Source organism: Seriola aureovittata, chromosome 18, assembly GCF_021018895.1.
Source record: "Seriola aureovittata isolate HTS-2021-v1 ecotype China chromosome 18, ASM2101889v1, whole genome shotgun sequence".
Taxonomy (NCBI): Eukaryota; Metazoa; Chordata; class Actinopteri; order Carangiformes; family Carangidae; genus Seriola; species Seriola aureovittata.
This window is the reverse complement of record NC_079381.1, coordinates 10796395-10823818: the sequence shown is the minus strand read 5'-3', so window position 1 is coordinate 10823818 and position 27424 is coordinate 10796395. Positions and strand designations below refer to the sequence as shown.

The 27424-nt window shown below is 39.4% G+C and overlaps 2 protein-coding genes across 16 annotated transcripts in view; both read left to right on the top strand.

The window, feature by feature from the left end:
• The first annotated feature begins 1271 nt into the window (after window positions 1–1271).
• noc4l (nucleolar complex associated 4 homolog) lies at window positions 1272–5818 on the top strand. The gene is made up of 15 exons (XM_056403648.1): window positions 1272–1435; window positions 1574–1694; window positions 1931–2037; window positions 2584–2691; window positions 2861–3010; window positions 3142–3244; window positions 3391–3425; window positions 3517–3567; window positions 3677–3788; window positions 3953–4013; window positions 4148–4258; window positions 4490–4653; window positions 4827–4909; window positions 5103–5216; window positions 5423–5818. Exons 1-15 carry the CDS (start codon window positions 1283–1285, stop codon window positions 5540–5542), a joined length of 1593 nt encoding a protein of 530 aa, XP_056259623.1. The 5' UTR covers window positions 1272–1282; the 3' UTR covers window positions 5543–5818.
• Window positions 5819–6315: 497 nt separating this feature from the next.
• Window positions 6316–27424, top strand: part of LOC130186294 (RIMS-binding protein 2-like) — a 65372-nt gene continuing 44263 nt past the window's right edge. For 6 of the 15 annotated variants that reach the window (XM_056403287.1, XM_056403280.1, XM_056403288.1 and 3 more), the window contains exons 1-2: window positions 6700–9255; window positions 18375–18518. In XM_056403287.1, the coding sequence (XP_056259262.1) occupies window positions 9118–9255; window positions 18375–18518 (282 nt within the window). In that variant the 5' untranslated portion in view covers window positions 6700–9117. Of the gene's footprint in view, window positions 6559–6699; window positions 9256–12936; window positions 13887–17382; window positions 17675–18374; window positions 18519–21198; window positions 25817–27424 lie in introns of those variants that run through there. The other 9 variants (XM_056403278.1, XM_056403276.1, XM_056403275.1 and 6 more) reach the window with 9 other exon arrangements.

Here is a 27424-nt window from a genome sequence, read left to right as displayed (position 1 = left end):
TCTCTGTTCTTTATTCTCATGATTGTTTCTTATTGATCATGTCATTGTCAAACCATTGTGAATGCCTGTTTTGTTTGTTTGATGAGCACTTCTGCAATTCATTTACATCTAAACAATAGGATGGACATTATTGATCAGTAAATATAATAGTTGCCACTGCTGACTTGTCTCTCAGCACCAGTAGTTTTGGCAATTTGCCAGTTTAAGTCTGTCTTGTAAGGTGCCCACTAAGTATAGGTTTGGATTCTCATGAGCCAGTCTGAGCTTGTCAGATCAAGTCGGTATCAATATTATCTAAACTCTTATGATCACATCAATAGGTGCGTTATCACGTACATAGGTGTCTTTTCTATCTATTTGTTGATATTTTTGTCTTTTAAATCTGATTCCTAACAGTTAAATTATTTAAAACCTTAACGAATGAGAATTTCTTAATGGCCAGAGGCCAGGGCCTGGACCAGAGCATCTGTATGTAGTGTTTGTTAAAAATGTATTGTTGGAAAAGCAATCAAGTGATATAAAGAGACAAAAAAACAACTACAGAGAGACGCAATATGGCTATAAAGAGACACAAGATAAATTCAGCGACACAACTACAAAGAGACAAACTGACCATACAGAAAACCGGAGAGATGCAAAACTGACTGCAAAGATAACTACAAAGAAAGACAAAATGTTTATATTTGCAAGAGATGAAAAACAATCACACATAGACAAAAATGAACCAATGTCATGCAATTTTTGCTTTTTCTATTTCAGTCTTGCTTCTGTGTTTGAGGGGTGGATGCCGATTTTCTCATAATCTGTCCATGATTTTATAGTATACAGCTATCGGTTACCTTAAATTCATGCTTTGATGTCAAAGTAATGTGTTGATGGAATCAGCGAAGACTGTAGGTAAAATATGCTACACAGCTGTGCCCTAACAAAAGGGATTCTGAAGTGGTAATCATGCTAAAACTTCAACCTCCAGTCACTAGGTGGCGATACAACAAATGTGAGGGTTGGTTCAATGTCGCATTCACGTCCATCGGGACGTACGGGACTAGAGTTTCCATCTTTCAGCTGTAATTATCGTACTCCCGTGACTGTGAGGTACAATAAAACATCTAAAGTATACATTTGATGTATACAAAATATTTATACAATCTACTAAAATGTTGAGTTTAAATTCATAAGCAACCTTTCTAGAATGTGTGTCTTCTATGGTATTTGTAGTAATGTAGTTGAGGTTTTTCGTATTCTTAAACTGTGACTTGAATGCAGCACCATTGAATCGAACATGGCGCCGGCCAAAAAACGCAACGTGAGTTCGGCAAAAACATCAGAAAAGGGTGTAAAAACAGCTAAAATCGACCTCAACAGCAAAGTCGAGAGTATACTTGAGAACAGAAAACAGGCAAACGATGTATTTGACATACTGGAGTTCCTTCAGGTAAATATACACAGCTACACATTTGAGTAACACAACTGGACACATGCTGGTTTACTTAGCTAACGTTACAGGTTTTGCTTCTTTAGGCTACCAAAACATTACTCTAGATGTGTTTCTGTTCTACATGTCTATTTGCAGTCCGAAAAAGAGAAAGATGTTATCGGTGCTGTCAGTTCGTGCAGCAAATTGTTCTACGCCATGTTGGAGAGGAAAGACCTGTTTATGGGAAAACTGCCCGGAGAGGATGAGGCGTTGAGTGGTGAGCACAAGCTGATTATTCTTTATAATTAACCCACTTATGAGATGTATGTGAGTATTTCCCCACCAGCACTGCTGTACCTTGAGATTCTCGGGATATCACATGAACCTGTAGCTGAAACTCTGAGTATATGACAAGATATTTAAGTCCTGTCATGAACATTGACATTTCATAATGGTAAAGGAAACTGCAAATCACATCCTCATTGTGTTTGTCTGTTCTTTTGTCGGGTCCAGGAGGATATAGTGCTGAGGAGAAGTACCGCATCTTCATGAGACACCGTTACAACAGTTGTGTGGAGATGCTGCTTGAGCACCTCAGCCATGAAGTTCACAGTGTCAAAGTGAGTCGACTAGTTTTCTAAATGGTTACAACTTTCACCAAAATACTTGGACAACAGAAGTGCTGCACAGAATAACAGATCCTTCCCCACATGAAATAGTTTTAATGTAAGTTTAAGTGACGGGATGTGCGGGAAGTTGAAGTATGCACTGTCCTTTTCCTGTACTATTCCATAATATACAGACTAGGTGTGTTTATGCATGGGACAAATGAATTGCAGGCGTGATTAAGTACACTGGCATTACACACAAATACTTCTGCAACTTCACATTTATGCAACATGCAGTGGGTGTTACTAAACTGGTTTATCATTATTCCTGAGAGCCTTCAAAAGATTCTGTATCACAAAGACCAATAGTTAGTGTGCAGTAGATTATTGGCTTTAAATTTTTATATTGCCATGACACAAAAGTCAAATCTTGTTACCAATCAACACTTAGTTGTTACCCTTCACTTGTTGTCTTTAAAAAAAAAAAAGTGGTTAACCATTATGCAGTGCTGTAAATCAAGGTTTCTGTTTTTCTTGTCAATAACTGTCCAAACACAGGAGAGCGCCCTGTGCTGCCTGATGAAGTTTGCTGCAGGAGAAGGGCAGCATCCTCTCGAGGACTTGGACTGGAGTGAACACTACAGCTTTCCGAGAGAACTCATCCAGGTCAGATTATGTGCAATACGAAAAATTATATCTGATAATGATACTTTTATTAGTTCTGTTGTGTGACTTCAATAATTTACCTGCACTTTTAGCCAAAGGCAGTTTTTAACATGCTTTTTGAAAGTTGGCACACGCATCTTCTGATATTTCTGTCTTATTTCATGGTCAGGCAGTGGTATACAGTCTGCTGTCCAAAACTACAGACAACTCCCTGCTGATTTCCAGGTTCCAGGAATTCCTCGAGATGGAAGATGTACGCTATTATGTCATGAGCTCCATCCGTGAGAATGTGGGCAAAGTCATGGACAAAAACAAAGGGGTAGGAGATCTCTTCATAGCTCATCTGCTATAGATGTGCTCGTTTGTTGTTATCACATTAAAGATGCTGTTTTTTTTATGGAGTAAATATCACTTTGTGTGCTGAATACTGTTGGCTTTTCTTCTTCATAGGCAGTGGTGCCAATATACCAGAACAATGTGTTCACCCTTATGTCCAACATCAGTATGCCGAGCCAGGAGTCAGAGCTCACTAACTTTATGGTCAAACAGGAAGGTAAGAACTGCCTTGAAGTTCCCATAATGCCATAAGTAATTACAGTGTCAGTTTCCACTTTGTGTTAATACTTTTCAGGCAAAGTTAATTGTACATTCATTTTTTTTTTTAATAAGTTATTAAAGCAATGGAATTGTTATTTTCAGCCAAGCATGAGGACTGGAAAGCTGCTAAACTGATTGTAAGTAAAATATTTTTAATCAGACCTTCACATTTCTGCTTGCGACATAAATGTCACTGAATAAAATTTGAAACATTCTACCTCATTACAGGAACACAAGCGTGTCTTTGAGAGGATGTGGCTCGGCTTTCTCAAGTATAAGGTAAATATCTAGACTGCACAATCATCATTTTTATTCTCTGTACACATCTATGACACTGTGCAATCAACACTATGCTTTGTCTCATGAATTTTTCACTTCTCTGTTGTAGTTGCCAAGCAGCATGTATAAAAAAGTGTTGGTGATCCTCCATGACTCCATTTTGCCCCACATGAGTAAACCTGCACTGATGATTGACTTCTTGACTGCTGCCTATGAAGTTGGTAAGTTGTGCATGTGCTTTAATCGTGACTCCATGTGAGCTAACAATGACTGCTTTAAAATAACCCTAAAGGCACTTTTCACACCTTATCTCCGAGATGTAATGTTTGGATAGGGTGATGGTAATCATGATATAATGATGTGTTGTCACATTCTCGTTGAATAGGTGGGGCAATCAGCCTGCTGGCTCTCAATGGCCTTTTTGTCCTCATACATCAACACAACCTGTGAGTATTATGCAAAATAAGTCTTCTGCCATTTTCACATTCAGTAATAAGTCAAAGAAATCTGACCAAAAGACCAAGATATTTTTGAATTACGTTAATATTGTACGTTGTGTGTTTGTTTGTGTGTTTTTCAGGGATTATCCTGATTTCTACAAAAAGTTGTATAATCTGCTGGAGCCTTCTATTTTCCATGTGAAGTACAGAGCACGCTTTTTCCATTTAGCCAACCTCTTCCTTAGCTCCAGGTAAAATCACTCATGCTTCACAGTTTTTTAACCCCTGTGTATCTAGCTATAGCTGTCTGCATCTGTCCTCTTGTGGACAGGCATACAGATGTAGTCAGTACTTATTGTAGATGACTTGATTGATTGCGACATTTCCCATTGCTTCCAACTATTCAAGATAATGACCATTAAAAACTCAAAAAGCATCTTTACTTAGGTAACTTATATGTGTTTGTTTGTGCTTGCCTCCAGTCACTTACCAGTGTACCTAGTGGCTGCCTTTGCCAAACGCCTGGCTCGTTTGGCTCTTACAGCGCCACCCGCAGCCCTCCTCATAGTGCTGCCCTTCATCTACAACTTGATCCGTCGCCACCCGTCCTGCAGAGTCCTTATTCACAAGCCCAGCACAGAGGACGGTGAGAGTCAGCCTCTTTTGTGGTTTGGATTTCTCAACATTTGTAATTTTTTCTGTCTATAACAATATATGTGTATTTAGGAGAGTTTGTAAAAGTCTTATTGTTTTGTACACTACAATCTTCCTCTACAATCCAAGAAGTAAGTAGATGTTTGTTTGTATTCTTAATGACAGAGACTCTGGAGGACCCATATCTAATGGATGAAGAGGACCCTGTTCAGTGCTGTGCCTTAGAGAGCAGCTTGTGGGAAATTAAGGTGTGTATGTGAGTTTTGGATTCACAAAATGTATCATCCATGACACTCATTACAGTTGACTTGTTAGCCATGTTTTTTCTTATTTTCATTGGAAAACAAAGATGAAGAAATGTCATTTACAAGTAGTCTAGTTTAATGGGGGCATAGTTTATTGATATAAACTTAACATTCTGCTTTTCTCCTTTTTCTGCAGACGTTGCAGAAGCATTACCATCCAGATGTGGCCAAAACTGCCATGTTGATTAACAAACCCCTGTCAGAACAAGAGGATGATATAAGTGAGGTGCTGGAGATAACAGCATATGAGGTAATGTGACACTAACAAACTTGAGTGATTTCTGCATTTGTTTGTGTAATTTGTATAATTATTTAGTTAACGGTTGCACAATACTTTCTTAGAGTGCATGCAAACTAAATGGAAGTTAACTCATCTAATAATGCTAATATTCATCGTATACTCATACTCGTAGTAATCTGAATAATGTGAATGATGTCCCTTGTTCTTATCCCCAGCTGATGGAGAGAGACCTGAAGCAGACTCAGAACAAGAGCATCCCACTGGAGTTTGAAACGGCCTCACAGTTACTAAAAGGAGGGGGAGATGTGTTAGGGCAGCACTTCTGTCTGAATTAAATTAAGTAAAAAGAAAGGACTGCATTTATAGTGTAGTGTCAGTGTCTGGGACCAGCTCATCTATCACAGTTTGGACTGAACAGGAAGTTTGGACAGACTTCCCTTCAGAATAATTATATAAACGCCTTTTTGAGAGCAGCAGCAGCAGCAGCAGCAGCAAGAAGAGCACCAGAAATGTGTTTAATCTGGAGTTGTATTAACCTGTTTTTCTTCATGACTGTTGATGTCCTGAATGCTTGACTATTGTACATCAATAAAAACTTTTTACAAAGCTCATTTTCATACAGATGAATACTTAGAATTGCTCCATAATGAGCACACCAGAGACTAATCAACCCTGCAGCTTTACAAAGTTTCTCTTTTGGCTTATTGTTTTGTGGCACATTTACTGTTCAGTATAACTGCTCCAGCTGCAGTAGCAGCAGGTTGCCATTTTTAGCTGAAAACCTCTTTTGAACTCGATATGCTTCTGAAACACCCTCATTTTCTCATGAGTCGATGGGGTTCAAGAGCCCATACTGGATTTATAAGACAATATTATATAAAGCGTGTGTTGTGGAGTTCTTCTGACCTGAAGTAGCCACGATCCCACACAGCCACACTAGTGTTTTCACTCATTCAGGCTGATTATACCCAGGTCAAAGGTTGGCATGTTGGGATTGACATGTTACTGAACCTTAGTGCTAATAATTATGATAACCCCCCCCCCCCCCCCCCCCCCCCCCCCCAAGAGAAAAAAAAAAAAAAAAACTCAGTTAACTAAATTACAAGTCTGGAGATGTCAGTGAAGCTAGCGTGTGTATGCCCAGTTCTCAGAAGCGCTAATTAGGCAAAGTGAAAACACCTGTGATGGTCCACCGTTAACGTGTGTAGGCGCTTTAAGTTTTCATTTGTTACTAAACAATTTCTTATGTAACTACAATAGATGCTAACTTAAAAGAATGTAACAAGGATATGCTACAAGGAGCCATGAAGAATCTTAACACCGTCAAGAGACTCCCTTCGTCTTATAACAGGTGAGAGTTTGCCTTAAATGCTCTTTTCCCATCTCCATGTTTCATCCTCTTGTTAACTGTGCCATATGGTCACACAGCAGGCAGCTCTGCGTACAAAAACGCCATGAGAAAAAATTCTGAATCATAACTGTTTGAAAAGAGCAAGTCATATGAGGAGGAAGCTGTCCAACAACGTACTCACAGACGGACAGACACTGTATGAGGAGCAAGCCATGGAAGCTAGAGAGTCCGCAGTGAACCTCTGCTGTTTGTAAGACTTACAGTGCATTTACTTATTTTTCATTTTTGCTGTTATTTAGGATTACAGTGAGGGAGACATGGCACCACACTCTGCCAAAACCGAGAAGGCGAGAAGCCAAAACAGAGGATCACTGCGAAGGGGATGAGAGGAACTGAAGAGCCTAACTTAGATGGGTAATAATCTTCCTAAGTGGTACTTATGACTATATATTTTTACCGAATTGTGCATGAAATATTATTGCAGTTTATTCATTGCAACATCATATACTTTTTTTGTGCCTCATTTGAATGAGTGCAAACTGCAGTTTTACAAAGTTTTCTCCACTTGCTGAAAGTCTTCCATTGCAGACAAAGTGCATGCATTAAAAGCCTGAGACACTTGTGGAACTTGGTGCAGGGCTGCAAAACCATTCACAGCTGCTTTTGTAGAAGATATTGTTGGAGGATTTTTTATTTTTAATTGTTACAGATAATGGTCCCATTTACTGAACCCAACTAGTTCCTGCACCAGCTAAAGTGATGTCTTATTTTAATTAGGTATTAGTACAGCAATGAAGAGCTGTTTGCTCAGAGTCAAAATGAGTTGACGACATGGGTTCACAACAGAAAACCACTGAATGTCTTTATTCAGAGGGAGATTACATACTTTAAAATAAAGCTGTGATATCATTTAAATAATCTTAGTAATGGATTGATAGATTAATTGATAGGTAGATGGCAAATGAGAAACCCCATTCAGGCCTGGATAATGACGTAGGCACAGCTCTCTCCTCTCACTTTGATAAATCTGTGAGAGGGATGCTTTGGCAGCACTGCAGGTTCACAGAGGTCTTGGCAGGACGGGATATTTCTGCATAAATCTACAGGACTCCTGAGCTTTGTGTGGTGTTGTTGTTGTGTCTGTCCTCCTCCTCCACAGTCCCCCCTGCGAGGAAATAGAAGCTGTCCAAGGTGAGTCAGCACGGAGAAGCTGTTTGAGCATTTGGCTGAGGCTCTAAGAGAGACGGTAGAAGAGAGCTGATTAATTCTGTTTTGTTTTTTTTATTAGAGAGAGAGAGAGCAAATATGAAAACAAATGACTCGTTCTTTGTCAATAATTATTAACAATTTATTGTTGATGGTATCTAAATATCAGCTCACTTTTTAGTTTTTACTGATCAAAAATAGTTCATTTAGTAATTTTTTTTTTTTTTAAATGTGATCTTGTTCTGCTGTTTTTGTTTATTTCAGAACAAATGCATTAGTCTGAAAGAGAAAAGATGAATGAAATCAGCTGTTTTGAGTATTTATTATGATGCAGCAATGAAGTCAGATAAGTCAAATCTCCTGAGGTACAAGCAGCATTAACCTTCTTAACCTTTCATGTGTTGGTGGTCTGCATTGTAGTTACTGTGAATACAGGCATTCGTGTGTGTGTGTGTTTGTTTTGCACAAAGGTACAAAGCAGGTCAACATAGATGGGGATTTGAGGACTGATAAAAGCTGATGTTTTTTCTACGCTCCCCTCTGTCATTGTGTTGCTGTGATACAGTAATCCTCTCTTATGTAACTGAGTGGATCTCTCTCTCTCTCTCTCTCTCTCTCTCCCTCCCTCCCCCTCCCTCCCTCCCTCTCTCTGAACACACTCATACACATGCACATGGGCACAAATGTACATACTAATCATCCCTGTAGGTGCCTGGTTTTTTAGGTGCAGTTGTGAATTTTGTTTGCTACATTGAAATTGATTTGTTTCCAGTCAGCTTAGTATGAGTAACATTAGTGATAATTAAACATCATGCAATGTAATGTAACATGAACGCTTGCCGTTTTGTTGTTCTTGAAATGATGGTAATTGGTAAATTAAAGCTTTTTTTAAGTGATCTGTTTATTATATTATTTAAGGTAGGAGCCCAACTAGATAAAAGAGGGTCAGAAATAAAACACTGAAAATTATCAGTTAAAATACAAAAGTCAACATACTCAATTTAAAGTAAGAAATACTTTAATGCAAAATTACTCATGTAAACCACCTACAGGTGAATTGTCCAGCTAATAGCTGTATACACTCAAGTAACAAACATAATTGAAATTCAGTTTAATATGGTTTTCATATACATTTTATTCAATAAAGTCCCAAAACTGTCAAGTACATATAGGAAAAAAAAAGTTTTTGGACACCTGTAAAAATGCCAAAGTATGAATAATGAGTGTAATTGATTTATTTTACATTCAGTTGCATGTTTTCATTTTGTGTACAGTTGGTTGGATGGAAGTGGGAGGTTTGCAGTATGGCTTCAGTGTGTGTAATTGTTGGTTGTGTGGGTTTTGCAGGTGATAATGCGGGATCACACGTCTGGTACTAATGTGGAGGAGCTGCTGAGGCAGTCTCAGATGGAGTTACAGTGGATCCAGAGACAGCTGGCCATGATCGCTGCCAGAAACCTACACCATCATCACCTGCACACCAAGGTCAAGGTAGTGTGGCACCATATACTGTAGGCATGTGTTACTACAACTGCTACTACAGATAAATTTAATTCAGAAATAATTAAATATAATTTCTCAGCTTAATAATGAAAAACAAAAACACTATGCAAAGTACACAGTGAAATGAAGGCTAGCATGGAATCAGGCTGAGTTTAGGCTGCATCAGTGTCTTTGATTCATAAACTTCTCATGTTTGGTTGATAACTGATAATAATGTGCAAGTAAAGCTCGTTAAAGGAAAATACTTGGTCATATTCCATTTTGATCATGCATATTATTATAATCTTCCTTTCATTATTAATCATGTCTATATGGGTTTATATTCCTACTAACATGATAAAATTATCCTGGTACATTGAACATAAAACAGACCTCTTCTGTTATTAGTCCACTTGAGAGGAGGAAATCTGGGGATAAAGCACCAAATTTATGACCTGTCCTTAGAAAAAAGGAACATCTGTTCAACCTAATCTGATCTTCATTACACATCATTATGATGTAACATCAGAGAACTCTTTCCATAGTTATCAGCTGTCCTCCGCAGTCCGTCAGCCACCTTTTCCAGTACATTCTTTACAGCACAGAAATGGCGCGATGGACTGCACTTAATTGTGTGGTACTTGAGGCCTTATGTTGTCGGGTTGTCCGTCCTTCCCATTCTCGTGTTCGGATATCTCAGGAATGCCTTGAGGGAATTTCTTCAAATTTGGCACAAATGTTCAACTGGACTCAAGGACGAACTGATTAGATTTTGGTGGTCAAAGGTCAAGGTCACTGTGACCTCACAAAACACATTTTTGGCCATAACTCAAGAATTAATTTGCTAATTATGATGCCATTTAACACAAGAGTCTAATAGGATAAAATAATCAAGTAATTGCATTTTAAATCTAAAAGGTCAAAGGTCAAATTCACTGTGATATCCTATTGTTCTACAAAAACACTTTTCTGACTATTATTCAATGCTGTAACTCGGTAACAGAAGAGGAGATAGACCACATTTCACATTGGGTTGGATACTGAATTGCTGACATTAAACTTGGGTGCCCAGTCTGGAAATTGTGGTGATTGTATGGAGCTGATAGGTTTAAGATGTGTGTGTGAAAAGTTGTCTATAAGTAAGGACAGCATGTTTATTTACTGAAATCATAAATAAATAAATGTGATAACGTGATAACTTATGCCAAAAAATACACTTAATGCCTTTTGATTAAATTCCTTCAAAATCTTTACTGCATTTACTGTGAGTCTAAACAGACAATGATGGAAGCTGCAACTTGACTGGTTTGCAGAGGTAGATGACCATGAGGCAGTAATTCTAGTTAATTTGATAACTCAAACTTATACCAAATATTCAGTCTTCTATACATAGTGAATATGTCACATTCCCACTTAAGGGACACCTTAATGCTAGCCTACTAGAAGAAATCTAAAATGTCTTCCTATAGCATAAGGTATCTAATTGCTGGTAAGTTCTCTTTGCTGTATTTGCTGATATGTGGCGTAAACAGGCAGAAAAAGAAGTTAATTTAAGATTCTTCCAAACCATGCTATGACAGTGTAACAAAATTACGATTTGATTATAACATCCGTGTTTGCTCCATTGTTATTGGTGAATGTTATTTATTTTCATCCCAGCTGTGCACATACGTGTCCTCTTGTTGTTACAGTTGTTGGGTAGAGTTGGCTGTTTCTGACCACAAATCCATCGTTTTTCAGTAATCGTTTACCTTACTTGACTCTAACAAATGTACACCTGTCTGCAGTTGTGTTTTTAACTCTTCCTATACTACAAGGTTTTTTTGGAGCTTTGATAGCAACTGGTATGATTCAGATTGGCTGCCCCACACTAAGAATTTAATTCCACACTAGATTGTCAATAGGCTGTCTATAAGATTGGAAAAAGCAAACACACAAGCAATGACACCAGCCCAGATGTTCTGGATATTTGTAAACTTGTATCCCATTACAAGCCTTCAGCAAATATGGCCAGAAGAGGACAGCACACCTGAAAACCCACCAAGTTGAGAAAGAGACTAGGCAATGATGTGATCCAAAGCTAACGGCTTGTTTAAGTTGTTAAATGATACTTTGTCTTCAGCTATTTGCATGTTGTATTCCTGCTCAATCCGGTTTCTATGCGTTCCTGAACTCCAGTCTCACAGGGTTTCATGTCAAGCCTGAAAACCAATTCACAGTGAGAGTAATGCGTCTACCATAAGGATGGGAACAGACAGTGAGCAAGTGTTGCTAGGCAACAGAGTGGAACAGAGCGTATGTTCTGCTTTCTCTCCTCACTCACGCACACTTAGTGTCTCTTTCTTTCTGTCCTCTCCTCTGTCCTGTTCCTTCGTCCCAGTGTTAAACAGAGAACGACTATCGACAGAATACACTGAGTGCCTGCTGCAGATCTAACCTCACAAAAACCACCACACTGATTCAATTTGAGTCCCCTGATCAGGGATTTAGAAAAGGTGAAGAGAGCAAAGGGATGTACGTGAGGTCTGTCCAGGAACATGACAGTGTAGATTTGATTTTAATGCTAGAGGAAAGTTAACTACAAGTAGTAATACCAAGGAGAAGCAAACAACTGAGATATAGATAGATAGATAGATAGATAGATAGATAGATAGATAGATAGATACACACAGTGCATTCGAAGTTTACAGCCCCTTTCACTTTTTTCACATTTTGTTATGTTGCAATCTATTCTCAGTAGTAGTGAAGCACCTTTGGCAGTGATTACGGCCTCAAGTCTTCATGGCTATGACACGACAAGCATTGCACACTTGGATTTGGGCATTTTCTGGTATTCTCCTCCATAGATCCTCTCCAACTCTGTCAGATTGGATGGGGACTGTCAGTAGGCATCCATTTTCAGATCTCTCCAGGGATATTCGATTGGGCTCAGGTCAGGGCTCTGGCTGGGCCACTCAAGGACATTCCCAGAGTTGTTCCTGAGCTATTCCTGTGTTGTCTTGGATGTGTGCTTAGGGTTACTGTTCTGTTGGAAGGTGAACCTTAAGCCCAGTCTGAGGTCATAAGCACTCTGGACCAAGTTAGGATATTTCTGTGGTTTGCTTCAGCTTTCAACCCTGACCAGTCTCCCTGTCCCTGAAAAAACCCTACAGCATGATGTTGCCACCACCATGCTTAGAATTGAGGCCAAACGGTTCAATTTTGGTTTCACCAGACCAGTCCTTCAGGTGCCTTTTTTGCAAACTTTCACTGAGCAGAGGCTTCTGTCTGGCCACTCTGCCATAAAGCCCAGATTGGTGCATTGCTGCAATGATGGCTGTTGTTCTGGAAGTTTCTCCCATCAGGATCTCTGGAGATCAGCTAGAGTGACCATTGCATTCCTGGTCATTTCTCTTACCAAGGCCCTTCTCCCCCAGTTGCTCAGTTGGCTGGGTGGCCAGCTCTAGGAAGAGTCCTGGTTGTTCCAAACTTTTTGGATTTAAGAATTATGGATACCACTGTACTCTTGGGAACCTTCAATGCAGCAGAAATGTTTTTGTAGTCTTCCCCAGATTGGTCCCTTGAGACGGTCCTGTCTCTAAGCTCTGCAGGCAGTTCCTTCAACCTCATGGCTTGGTTTTTGCTCTAATATGCTGTGTCAGCTGTGAGACCTTTATATAGACAGGTGTGTGCCTTTCCAAATCATGTCCAATCAGCTGAATTTACCAAAGGTGGACTCCAATCAAGGTGTAGACAAGGTGTAACATCTCAAATATGGTCAAGAGAAATGGGAGGCACCTGAGCTAAATTTCAAATGTGTCTGTCCTTTTTAATAGGTTTACAAAAATTTCTAAAATTGTAGTTTCAAAGTTTGTTATTATGGTGTATTGAGTGTAGATTGATGAGGGGAAAAAAATAAATAAATACATTTTAACAATTTCAGCAAAAGGCTACAACATAACAAAATGTGAAAAAAGTGGTCTGAATACTTTCTGAATGCACTGTATGTATATATGTTGGGTGGAGAAACATGAATCACTGCCTCTGTCAGAAAGTAAGACACAGAGCGATAGGGATGTTGCACCATTATCTGCTCTGTTTGGGAAATGTATTCAGAGGAGAAAAAATAACGCTCATCTTATCTATGATGTAATGATTTACAGACTTTACAGATATAGCCCATTTAAATAAAAGCTGTCATGCATGCCTTTTTTTTTTTTTTTTTTTTTTTTTTTTTCCCTGCACGTGTGATGTTTTTGGTCAGTTGAACAGGCCATGCATGATGTCTGTATGAGCGAGACAGAGAGGGAAAAAAAGGAGGGGGGATTTTTAAAGCACAACTGGTGGAAAGAGTAGAGCGTGCAAGAGAAGGCGTTAACACATTCAGGGATGGGACTGAGGGAGTGTGTGAGAGAGAACCATGAAGCCACTGTAGCTGTTTTTGCTCACACTGTTGGGGTGCTGCTACAGCTGTGTACAGAGCAGGCAGGCTATTAAAGCTGCAGACTGGAAACGCTCATTGCGACTGCACACACAGGCACTCGTACACCGGCTTACACATGTACACACATGGACGTGTTGCCTCTGCCTTCAGTGCCAGCTTGTGATGTGACGTGAAGGGAAGAGAGTCATTTTGGGACAAAGGGGGTACTGCCTTTAAGGTAGGGAAGCTGTCATTATCTGTATCAGCAACAACATAATGTCTGCACACTAGGATTGTTGTCCCACACCCCTTTTTTTTTAGGTTGTTAGATATTGCTGGTTCTTCTGACTCTTAAACACACAAATGATGCACTGGATGCTACTGCAGTTGTCGAGGCTCTCAATGATATGAGTCATTTTGGGAACCATGTATTCCTTCTGAGGAGTAGTGCCTGAGTGATGGTGAGTGATAGTGATTTTTTTTTTTTTTCTTTCCTCAGTAATTGACTCTAGATTTATAGCAGTCTGTCTGAATCCCCCAAAAATGAAACACATCACTTACGTTGGACAGGAATAGTTTGATAAGCTTTGTTGAAAATCTGTTTAGTGGTAGCTCAGTAGCTGTACATCCATGGATGAGTGCATCAGGCAGCACTGATGTAAGTATTTCACTCACACACCAGATGGCGATATGACAATCCATTTAAATCACACCTAGTCAGAATAAGATTACCTTGGGGTATCCTGGTAGCTTGGTTGGCTGAGCACATGCCACTTAACCACAATGCCCTTGGTTCAAATCCAGCCACCACATGCTGCTTTCCTAATCCATTCTACTGTGTCCCTCCCCCATAAGTCATCCGACAAAAGCCAAAATGCCATAAAAATACTAGAAAATGAAGATAGTATTTAGTGAGCCATTGACTGAATACACACATAACATTTGTCTGTGTCATGCTGAATTAAAATTCAGTACCTATTAATTACTGCAAAAGTGGAAAGGAGCCTTACTGTGCATGGCATAAAGTAGTATAAAAGCCCCTATTACATAATTATATGCTGGAACATCTTAATAGCTACCCATATTATCTGCTTTGTTTAATAAACACTTACCTCAGCCTCCTTTTGTTCATCAGTTTAAAATGCAAGTGTCAGAGAATTCACAGAAATTGAGTTCAGTGTGTTTTTTCCCTGCTAGTGGGAAATGTTTAGCTGGACAGGAGGAGTGAATGATTCCTGAGCAACATACAGTTAAATTTTCATTATTGTAGAATTCTCTGAGCAGTCTATTCCTTAATTGTTGCTATTGCAGACGCAAACTCGGCAGGTGGGATAGCCATATACTGTTGAGTGGAGATTCCCTCAAGCATTTTTCACATGGCTTTATTTGTGAGCACTGGTAGGGCTTGGAAATCAGTGTCCATAAGAGGCACATTTTAGGCTGGCAAATCAGTGTCCAAAATGCTCAGTTCTGTCTGACTCCAGGCAAATAGTCCTTTTCCTGCGACTGGACTTAGAAAAGCTTGAAAACACTATTTGAACAAAAACAGACACACTTATTAAATAAGCTTGGTACACAGGGAACAAGAAATTTTTAATAAACTGCTTGGCATCACTGGATCAGAGCAACTCATAAGATATTGAAACAGGTGTAGACAAGCGCTTGGAAATTATGATTATTTTTTCTTTGTGCATTTCTTTCTCACTGTGATGATAACAAGAAAGAAAGAGAAGACATAATATTAAATGGACACAAAGGAAAATCCTTGACTTGAAGAGTCTCAAGGTAACTGCCACAGGTTTTTTTCCCCCTCTCTCATTCTTTGAGATTGCTTAGTGTGCAGTTTTTCCACAACTAATTAATTCCTTTGCTCCTATGTCATCTTTCCACACATACAGTATTTATATTTTTGTGTGTTTTTTGGTCATCCACAGTGGTGTAGGTCTGCCACAAAATGTTCTGGACCTTCTTACCCATTAAGCCTATGGAAAACGTAGCACATCCAGATAAACCAGTGTTCCATCACATAATGACCAGCGTATTGGCAAAGTCTGGATACATTTGTAACATTTGCAGTATGTGGAATAATTATTAGATACTTGGGATGCAGTGTGTGCTTTTTACCCATCCACACTGAATTAAAAGGCTGGCTTTTGGAGTGGATGCATGGCCCAGAATGTGTCTCTGTACCTTTCACTGTGTCCCTTTAAGTCCTCCCCTTCTGGCTCACATTCAGCAGGAGATGATGTCAGTATTTCCTGTGGCCCCAGAGTTGCACTAGTGCGTCATTATTCCCATCTCTGACGCAACTCCTGTCAGAGCAGCTTTGGCAGCTCCCTCGGTACAAGGCTGACGTCTCCCAAGTGGACGGCACAATTGGGCCCTGTCCGACTTGGGACTGGTTGCAGTTACAGCCTCCAGATTTGTGCCATTAGTCATCCTGACTGACAAATTTTGAGACTGAACTTATCATGTCTCACTAACAGATAGATTACCCGTCTTTTGATTATTATTATTATTATTATTTATTTATTTTTTTTTCCTAGAGCACAATTAGTTTTTACACAGTGGTTTTCTGGTCTAAATATCTCATAAATCAGTTCTCACATGGATGTCCATATGCCCTAATATCTCACTCTAAATGGGCTAACTGAATGTGTTAGTCTGTGGGTTTTGGAAAACCAGCAGTGCTGGTTGGCATGTCTATCCATCTGTCTGTTCTTGGAAAGTCCACCATATTACACTGGTGGGTCTATCTGTAGGCTTGTCCGCTTGGCAGGTCTGCTGTATTAGCAGGTGGATCTGGCTGTGTTTCTGTCTGCTTGGCAGGTTCATCATACTGGCATTGGTAGCTTTGGCTGTGAGGGTAAACTGATATCTTGCCTGCAACTTTGTTTTTAGTATTTGTTTTGTGGAGGATGGCAATCTGGCTTGTAGTCAGGGGATCTGGTTGTTGTTCATGTGCGAGTTCTTTTGTGGAGCTGACAAGATACCAAATGTTCTGGTAACATACTAATTGATATATTAGAATAATAAAAACTGATGTTAGAACCATCTGTTGGTCTGTCAGGGCTTACTACAAGTAGAAATCTGTAGAGTACTCAAAGAGAACAATGGGCAGACATTTTCACCATTTCCTTAATTTTCCTCCAAATGAAAAAAAGGTCATTAAAAAAAAGAGTGAGAGGGGAGATAAAGGTGTGAAAGGAAAAATGTGAACAGGCTTCAGAGTAATGCACCACAGCTTTCTTTTGTCTCAGGTCATAATGTTTTCCTTTTTATAGCTGTGGTAATAGTTGAGAGGCGAGGCTGGCTAAGTGTGCTTTTTTCAGGAGGCAAATGGGAAGACTACACCCCATTTGGGATTTCAGATTGTAGCTCTCCAAAATGTTCCCATTTCATACATTTATATTACTCAAAGTAGATAGACTAGAGTGGAGCATCATATTCAGTTTTAGATTAACTTATAGGGAAGAGTTCTTTCTTCCGACACAAAACAGAGAATAGTGCATCCTTGGAGGGTGCTTAATTTCAGGATGCACAGACAGAGTTTCGTCCACTTATCCTAAATCAGCTTCCTCCTTACCTCAGCCAAACAGATGCACAATTCCTCTACTATCTGCAACCCCTTTGGTAGCCTCAACGTGATTGGAAATTTAGAGAAGTACAAGATTGACAGCAGAGTAGGTTTATTCCAAAACAAGACAACTGTGAACTCAAAAAAGCACCATCAAATTGTACAAATGGATGTCTGGCATGAAGGAAAGTATCCGCAGACCTCAAGAGAAGCTTCTAGCCTGCCTATTGCAGATATGCAGTGTATTTCCATGGAGAGTTCAAGCGAGTGAAAATGTGATTTCAAAGCCTACTCTGCGCCATCAAGAACATTTCTAAGGAGGAAAACACTGACTGGCAAATCCTGCTGAGGCTCAAAACCTGTTGCTGTTGCAGCTTCATTTTCAGGCCTGGTAATCCTTTTCCTGTGACTGACCCCGCGGGATGGAACTAATGCCTGAGTACATCGCTGTAAGCAAGATTGACAGAAGCCTTTTTTCATAACTTGTATTAATCAAGTGCTTGTTTCCTCCATATATATCATTTTTATACTGGCTGGTTGGTTAGTCAGTTGGTTGACTGGACAGTCCGCCACTTTGTGTCCAGACTGAATATCTAATCTATTGGATGAATTGCCTTTAATTTTGTACAAATATTCAAGCTCCCTAGATGACAAATTCTAATGATTTTGATGGTCCCCTTACTTGTGCCACCAGTAAGTCAAAGATGTCACTAATCGAGTGAAATATCTCTATATCTACTTGGTAATTAGGTGCAAACGTTTTCTACAGACGTTCATATTTGCACAGACGATGTGTAATCTGGTCCCCTAATTTTTTCTGTGAAGTCCACCCTGGGGCTCACATTTAATGTACTAATTAGCAAGTGTTAGCATACTAAAAAGTTAAACAAAGATGGTCAGTGTGGTAAATGTTACACCTGTTGAGTGTTAATATATTAGCACTGTCATTGTGAACATGTTAGCATGCTGACAGTAGTGTTTGATTTGAGCAAAGCCTCTAGCATGGCTGTAGACTCTTAATTTTGTTAAGTTTTACATGATATACTATGACAACTACTGCTAATGGTAGCGATATAATAATGATGAAGTAATAATACTAGAAATTTCTAATGTTGGTAATTTTTCCACATATTTATTGTTGTCCTCCAGTCAAGGTATGAGATTTCATCCCAGCAAGCTACAGGCCTCTCAGTCTACAATGTGAACCGTTTTCGACTGCTGGAAGAGAGAAACCGAGCTTTGAAGCTTGAAGTAGCCACGCTTCGCCAAGAGAAACAGCAGTACAGGAAACTGGTAAACGTCCTACTCTCTCCACCTCAGCTTTGTCTTTTTTTGTCACACAGACACACACATTATCTCTACCACTCTTTACCGTTCACATACTCAACATCTCAGACGACTGTCTTTTTGCCTGCAAATACCGGATTTCAATGATACGAGCACAATATACACATTTAGTGGTAACTCCCCCCTCACATTTGAAACTATTAAGATGTTTTTTTTATGGTCAGTGAGCTGCACTATAGTCCTTGTTGCAGCTTTTATTCTTCAAGGACGCAGCTGCCTATAGCTGGGTGACTTGCATGACCCTGTGCTTATATACTCCCTCTACTTGGTCTTGGTTGCGCACACCTGTGGGCATATGTAATGTGTTGTAAAATAGATAGGGAGCGGCGTGTGGTTTGATGTGTGTTATGCGTGGGAGTTAGTGGTTGCGGTGCCACATATATTTTTGTTTGCTGTGTATGTTCATGGATGCATTTGTGTATGTAGTGACTTTGTCCTTTGGAGGCCTCCCCCATGTCGTCTCGGATGGCAAGGCGTGTGAGCCGTTGTCTTGGCAACACGCCCATTTGCAGGAGTGCGGACAGACTGGCAGAGGGGAACTGACAGAGCGTAATGGCTGCTTCTGTTATAAGCCTCAATGGCTTGAAATTAGTGTCAGTAAAATAGGGGGAAACCCATGTGCTACAGTCTCTATTTACAGACCGTATATTGACAGTGTTTCTGTTCACTCTAGCTCTTAGACTAAAATAGTTCATCACACCACTCCGTTGGGTTGTGAGTGAGAGTATTGTCAGCTTATTAGAAGCACAAAACAGTTGATTTTTTGCAACAGTATAGACAGAAACCCCAATGATTTGCTACAGTCCCCATATAAGAAAACTAGATTCAGTACAACTGAAGAATTAACTTTCTGCCATCAATCTTTCTCCCACTGAGAAGAATCATCATGTGTAAAAGTTTGCAAAGGGCACTCTCCTTCCAATGTATGAGCTGAGAAATCACTTCTATGACACAGCACAGTGCTAACTGTGTAGCATTCTCCTTCTCTTACCTTTCTGTTACTTAACTAGAATTCATGGCAGTCTGCCCAGTAGCAGATTTTGTCCATATTCACAGCCAAAACCTTGGCACAATCAGGCAGGCACTGTTGTCTGTTACCATAGCTAACCTGCAGTAGTCATCAACATAATTTAATGAGTAATATTATGTAATTTTGTGTGTCATATATATCACTTTTGATTTAAACGATAAATTGCATTTAACTTTTCTTTTTATTCATTTTTTTATTTGATGAGAGCAAATATTGGTGGAAATGTATTTGTTTTATAAGCAGCTCTTGGTAATTACAAAAATCATACAGCAACCAGGCTAAAGGTAATGTAATACATCAAGACAAAACACCCATTAGACCGAAAATATAAGATTAAGCAATATGCTGGTACAAAACACACACACACACACACTAACAAACACCAGACCAAACACCAGATGGCTGATTAGCCAACTTGTTAGTTATGGTTTGAATGGATGACTTCACTAACAAAAGCCCCACTTCAAGCGTCTTTTAATGTCAACTCTATTCTATGTTATAACTGTAACATCTATCAGTTGTCACATATTAGCATCATGACATAGTGTGCTTCTATCTCTATGGCACATGGTGAGAAGGAATGCATATGATTGCTAATACTTTATAATATGGGTACAAAACATATACTTATGTAACACACTGACTCCTGATGATTTAATGCATGAATTAATGCAGGATGTATCATGAATTGCTTATGCTCATTATTAACAAATTATTAACTCATTATGTCTTTGTGATTAGTTTACACTTACTAGATCATCAGTTAGTGAATGTTTATTCACAGTTACTTTGTTATTCCACCAAAATTTCTGGATTTATGTTAAACTGAAAAGAGGAATTACAGACCCATGCATCTGAAAGTAGAACAATACTTATTCTCAGTCTCAAGCTTTTTTTTCATGAATTGAATCATTATGACTCATGCATTAATTAAGCATTACTTGAGTATGTGTTGTGCCCTATTTATTAAGTGTTAAGCCATAATCTAGCTGTTTCTAAATGTATTAAATTTACAGCTTTTTAAAAAATGGTTTTGATGCTATATGCTAGATATGTAAGAAGGCAACTATTTGCTAAGATACTGACTTATTACATGGTAATATGTTGTGTTCACAGCTTGTTTCTGCTCCTGCCAAGTGGCCAAAAAATCATGACAAATCTCAAACCATAACATGCCAGATGTGGCAATAGTTGGTGTAGCTGCCCACAAGAAAAGAAACTTTGTTTTGACCAGTTGGATGGCAAATGATGGAAGCACTAGACAATGTTGCAAGGAAAGACTTGGATGTTTTTTGACTATAGGTATTTTCATCTCACTCCCCTCTTGTATATTTAGGTAAGCGTGCTATATCGGGCTGCCAGCTAAATGACTAAAATCCATCACCTCGCACTGTTGTATTTTATCCTTGTGAGCGATATTCTCTTGTTATTGTCTTTTCTGCCATTGCATTAGTTACTTTGCTACTTGAATGGCAAGAAATATACTGAGGAGGTGGACTGCTTCCTTGAGAAAAAAAAATCATGGAGCGGTTGCCTGGAAACAATCTGTGATCGACAGTCGGAGAAACGTACCCTAGGTGAGGAATGACCTTCTGTGTACTGTGTAACTGCTGCTAAAAGGCCACAGCTGTCTCCCTGGACACCATCCCTATGGCAACAATTGTGTACTGCTAGCAGCTGGCCCACTCAGATGAGTCTTCATGATGATATGGGCTGTCCCAGTGCAAAGAGGAACAACGTCTAATCAATAATCACTAATAGCCGTGTTGTCTCAGCTGACCCAGTAATCTCCATTTTAACTCCCTCTAATCAAAGATGCACAGACGTACCAGGGTTAATAATAGTCCAGTGTCGAGTAACACAATTCAGCTGGAATAATATTACCACCACCCACAGGATAGACAGAAAATTCACATTGTTTTGACTCACAAGGCTGTGTTAACAACTGATATTAGACAGGGTGTGCTTTGGCTGAGCTTTCTATTCTTTCCTTAATTGAATTTGTCTTTCAGATGGCACAAGTTGTCTCTATATAACTACATTATCCTCTTTTTCCCAGTCCATTTCCCATTTCTTGTTACTTAAGTAAAACTGTTAAGAGCTAAAGCCAAGCACAGTAAGTTTTTAGAGGAAATGGTTAGAAAAGAGGAAAACAGATTTTAGTTTTTTTTTCTCCTGGTACCACTTACTGTACATAATGTGAACTAATCTATGAAATGAGAGGGTCATGCTTTGTAGACTTTGCTAGCTCAACAAGTATTAGTAAAACAGTAAACCTGCTGTGTTTCTTTATTTCACCCTTGATTGACAGATTTTAATTTGAACAATGCAAATATTTTAATGTCAAAATAATCATGAGAGAAACAAACTCAAGACTTGTAAAAAGCTAATCTTTTTCTTAAATATGACAGTGTTTCCATTATAAATATTCAAACTGAATCAGGGTTTAAAACCACACAGGATCTCTTCCAAATAAATTAATTTTCAACTATAATAATTTCTTTATTAAAGTTCTATTAATTATTTTCTAATAAAATTTCCCTTCAAACTCTTTAATGTGGGGTCTGGTGCCCAGCTAAGACTTTAGAGGAAAAAGGACACACTGCCACTGTAATTATTAGACCACAAATTTTCAACAATGACTTCCTTCTGAAATGTGTCCATTGTACCATTATTCTTTCACGTAACGAAACGTGATGTAAAACAACATTGTCAAACCAACATTCAGTGTACTATATTAGATGTACAGTGCAGTGCAACAACTCACACAGCCAGCAGTGAGAGCATGCCTAGAGGATTAGTTTGCCAGGGGTAGTGCTCGCTCGTACTGGTCCATCAAGTCTCCCATCTCTGAATGTCTTTTATGCTTTTTATATTTCTTTAATATTTCTTGGCATTTTCATCTCTCACGTTTCCTCTGTTTTGTCACTGTTCACTCGTTCTCCCATAAATTCCAAGTCTTCCCCTCCATTTGTCTCTCACACACACACACACACACACACACACACACACACACACACACACACACACACACACACACACACTTACTTCCTGTCCTAACCTCTTTACTGCCCACTTCCAGGCAGAAAGGTTGACTGAGGCCACTGGTCTGGCCTGTGCAGCTTCATGCCTGCAGTAATCTAAGCAGAGTAGATGTATATCAGGGAGGGTCATGCCAGCCCATAATCAAATTTCAGACATTTTCACAGAGTTCATTCCAGACACAAATTTTGAAATGAGTTATACTTTCTTCCCGGTAGTGATTGGATCATATTTAAATGATAACACCAGTGTCATTTAAATTTTCTGTATGATTATTATTACTTAGGAACCATCCAAACCCACTCAGAGGCTGCTGCGGTCTGATCTACCCAGGTTTCCCTTACTGATCCTGAAAGGCGTAGTATGTTTCATGCAAAGTATTTTCATTTCTACCGTTACTGTACACTTAACCTTCAGTTCCAACCATATGGAACTACTCATTATGACCTTATTAAGTCATTTACAGTATATACTGTATAGTCATAGATTGTTCATGCTGCACTTCAGTGGCAATTGCTCTTAATCCACATAACCACAATTAATAATGTACCTCACAGTGCTACCTCCTAGGCAACCACTGCTTTCAGTCGTTATTGAATTGTGCTGGCTATAGAAATAGCAGACAGAAAAAAAAAAAAAAAAAAAAAACTTGAACAAGGGCAAAATTGTGTTCTTCTGAAAGAAACAGAGATGGATAGTTACATAAATGCTGACCATTACCTTGGTGTCAGAATATACACTGACAAAAATATTTGAAAAAAATTTGTGGTCCATGGTGTTAGGAGCACTGAATCATATTACCCTTAAAACTGGAAGGGAAAACAAATTCTGTTGCATCAGAAGGAAAATGTGCTAAAAATATTGCACTGTCAAAATGTAGGGCCCTCCTGGATTAATTGAAAATCCCCTTAACCGGATTAAATCATTTTTGGGGTTATCTGTGATATACCCATATTCACACTCACACATACACATGAAGGGACACGCATGAGCCCCCACACATAAGCTGATTTCAATATGATATAATTACTCATTGTGACAAGGCAGTGTAGGCAGTGTGATAGCAAGTGTGTTCTGTGTTGTAGTTAAAGGCTAAAAGCTGTGAAACTGCGAGGATTAGAGTTGGAACAGATAGAAAATGGAATAATTGGTCGCATGGGGATAAAATTTAGCTTCATTTTATGCATGTGGAATTTAATGCAAAAAAACATTTTTGGATTTTGTTTCAGTAAACTTTACATAAAAGCACCTCAGTAAAATATCAGTATCTCAGCAGGGGTTTTATAAGTCTACAAACGTCAGGTAAAAATTACAGAACTGGTACAAGTGTTAAAGACTCTCTCCACCTTTAGCCTGGAATGGTGGCTGTAAAATGGTTGTAGTGCACTTCATAATGAAGAAAGAAGGCTGTGGTTTCTTTGGATTCATAGCAGTTACAGTAGATGTTTTATTAGCCAGGACTACAATGTCTACATTGGACTGCAATGTTGAACAGTTGGTCAGCCTGCCACTTTGGTCCAGACTGAAATCTGAGAGAGATCAGAATGATCCCCTGACCCTTCCTCTAGCGCCGTCATGAGGTTACACTGTTTGTTTGGATAAAATTTTAGTTTAGCTAACATGCTAAACTAAGATGGTGAATATGGTAAACATATCTGCTAAACATCTGCATTTTAACACTGTCATTGTGAGCATGGTAGAATCCACACAAAAAGGCTGAAGAAACTCCCCTTTCTCCCACGTTGATCTGTATGTTCAGCAGGTTCCCACAAAAATATCAGTAAACGTGCTGGCTCTACCCGTGTGTGTATTTGATGCCCAAACAAAATTAAAATTGCAATAGAGATTTTGACAGTTCCCAAATAACTAAAGTGGTGTTACAGAATGCAGCTCAAACTATCACTTTTAGTTCTGTGCTGAGATCCCTTACTTGATGAGAGTGAAAGTATCTGTTATATAACAGATTGAAAAGGATATTTACACATCAAATTTTATACTACGTCAATGACATTGCTGCAGATATACAACAGTTTAAATGCACAAACATTGATACATTTAAATTGTGTCACTACCAGTTCAACAACTATACTTCCTAAAATGTATTAGATGTGTCAGCAAACAGCATCATACTCCAACTGCAAACAAATACCTTGTTACTTTAATTATACAGTAAATTAAAGTGATCAGGACCACTCTAAAGGGTAGTGTGACCCAAATTATAGTTAAAAAAACAAAACACTGTTACACAAATATTACACACTCATCCAAATTGTCCTCCTTGCAATAATCAGATGGCAGGCCTTTGCAGTGATTAATACAAAACTTACCAGATAAACTTATATCCTATTTATTAATATCAGCAGCATCATTATCAGATGTGTGTATGTTAGTGAGAAAGCGTAAGTGGCATCAATCAAGACCTTGTTCAATTAGTGTCACAGCTTAAGACATGAATTGCAGAGCAAAGGGAAAGGAGGGCGGGTCTGTGAAATGACAGCAGCCAGCATCATGCAGGCTGCTGTCATTTCACTCAATTTGGCGGACAGGCAAAAGGTCCAGACTGTGGTTATACAGGGCAGCCTTCCAATAAACCATCCTTATTTGTACCCCAGACTCCAAGATGTCTGTTCCCCATTGGCAGTGATACCTTTTCGCATAACAGTAGCCTACTGATGTAGCTGATGGTTGTAACAGTGGAGCTGGCTGATTAATTCAACAGAGTGGATTTCCGCAGCTCGCTGCACACGCGTACAGCGCAAGAGAGAAAGGGGGAAATTGAGCAGAGGAAGAGAGAGAGAGCGTGTTAGAGAAAAGGAGAAAATGATGGAGGAAGGGTGTTAAGGAGGAGGGTCTTCGGGGGTGGGGAGAGAGTGAGAGGAATGGGAGAATAGGAAAGAGAGAGTGTGTGTGTGTGGAGAGGGGGCGGAGGAAAGAGAGGAAGAGAAGGAGAGAGAGAGAGAGAGAGAGAGAGAGAGAGAGAGAGAGACACACACACACACGCAGGCCCCGGAGCTGCTACTGATGCTGCTGCTGCTGCTGCTGCTGCTGCTGCAGCCGTTTGACAATTCCCCACCCAGAGAGAGCAGGGAAGAAGGGAGGAGATCAGAGCAAGGAGGAAGAAGGAGTAAGCGACACCTCAGTCAAGATGCTCCTGTGCTAGCCAACACACACGGTAAATCTAAATCCTCTATCACCACTCTGCTTTCTCTTTACTGCTGCTGTTTATCTCTGTCTCTGCATCAGTGGCTTGAGTGTGTTGGTGTTTGATTTAGCTCTGTTGAGTCCTATATATAGTGCACAGGGTTAGCATAGCCAAGCAGCTGGGGAAAACCTGTCTGTGCAGCTGCTGCAGGAAGAGACAAACGTCCACAGAGAGGTGGAGAGGAGAAGAGGATTTGTACATTTTGTCTCTTCTGGGACTTAATAAGGAAAAAGAAACATCCAGCTTCTCTGTTTCTTGACTGAAGCAGAGCCACCTGTTTGGAGATGTGTGGGTGTGTGTGGTGTGTGTGTTGAGGGGTGGGGTTACGGTGAAAGGGTTTAATGGTCTGTTTGTAGCTTGAAAAGGTTAGTATGTGCATGTGTAAACGTGTATATGTGTGCATGGATTTTAGTGTACAATAGTGCTGCCTTTTGAGCACTGTCAAATTATGCACATGATATTTCCATGGTATGTGTGAATATGCAAGCATTATTATCTGTAATAACATATGTAGACACATGTTCACATGATCATTTAGAGACACAGGGAGAAAGACAAACGTGTGGCGCTTTGTCAGAAAAATTGATTTTGTGTGTGTGTTTGTGTGTGTGTGTGCTTTGACGTTATCGGCTCCGGTAACCTGAGCTTTTCCTGGTTCCTGCCTGCTGAGGGGTTGCCAGGTGTTGGTGATGAATATTAACCCATTCATTCCTGACTGACACTTGCTTTCCTCCAGTCATTTATCCCCATGAGGCCACATCTCAGTGATAAAATGTGTGTATGTGCGGTGCATGGCAAGGTGGTTCACTGTATACGCTTGGTTGATTGGTTATTAAGTACACATTAGCCAAAACAAATGCAGTAAAATACAACAAATGCTACCTTTGTGACATTTAAAAAGTTCATTTTTTGTTGAAATTATTTTAGAAAATTGTTGGTTTAACTTTATGGTCCATTTGGAGGCTGTAGTTTGTGGCTCTGTTGAATTACACAATGTTATTGGTCTTACTTACCACCTTGTCTATATTTGTTGTTACTGCTTCTGTAATTGTAAAACATTTTGCTTCCTGTGTGTTAGAGGATCTCTGTTGGGAGCATGTGTGTAAGCCAGGTGTTCATAACTATAAGTACTGGTGGAATGGACATTTATTTTAGTGTAAAAGGTTGAAAAGATTTGGATAGGATAGGGTATAAGCAAGTAAAAATCCTGCCTGAGACAACTAAAACAATTGGGAAAAATTATGCTAAAGGTTTTCTTGTCATGTCTCATTGTAATCCCTTCATGGTAAGAAAGCATTTTGCACATGGAGCATGTGTGACATTTGCAGAGTCCCATCTCTTTGATGAGTAGAATGGAAGTATCAGGTTAGTCACTGAAACGTGAGAGAAATCAGAGCTATTGCTCTACTGCCAATCACTCAGTAATTGCTTTCACTTCTGTGTTGACTGACGGTGAGTTACAGTACATGCTTGAAACAAGTGTTTGTGTTTGTGTAGGTTAGAATATACAGGGTTCGTATAACTGTACCGTGCTTATGTTTGAATATATGGCTGTGTGGGTGGGTGAGAGACCAAAGG

Bases quoted from the DNA above. Each gene is read 5' to 3' on its own strand.
- noc4l (XM_056403648.1), top strand. From the start codon at position 1,283: ATGGCGCCGGCCAAAAAACGCAACGTGAGTTCGGCAAAAACATCAGAA. The intron at 3,426-3,516 runs GTAAGTAAAATA...ACCTCATTACAG, and splicing joins GGAAAGCTGCTAAACTGATT to GAACACAAGCGTGTCTTTGA. The intron at 4,014-4,147 runs GTGAGTATTATG...TGTGTTTTTCAG, and splicing joins CTCATACATCAACACAACCT to GGATTATCCTGATTTCTACA.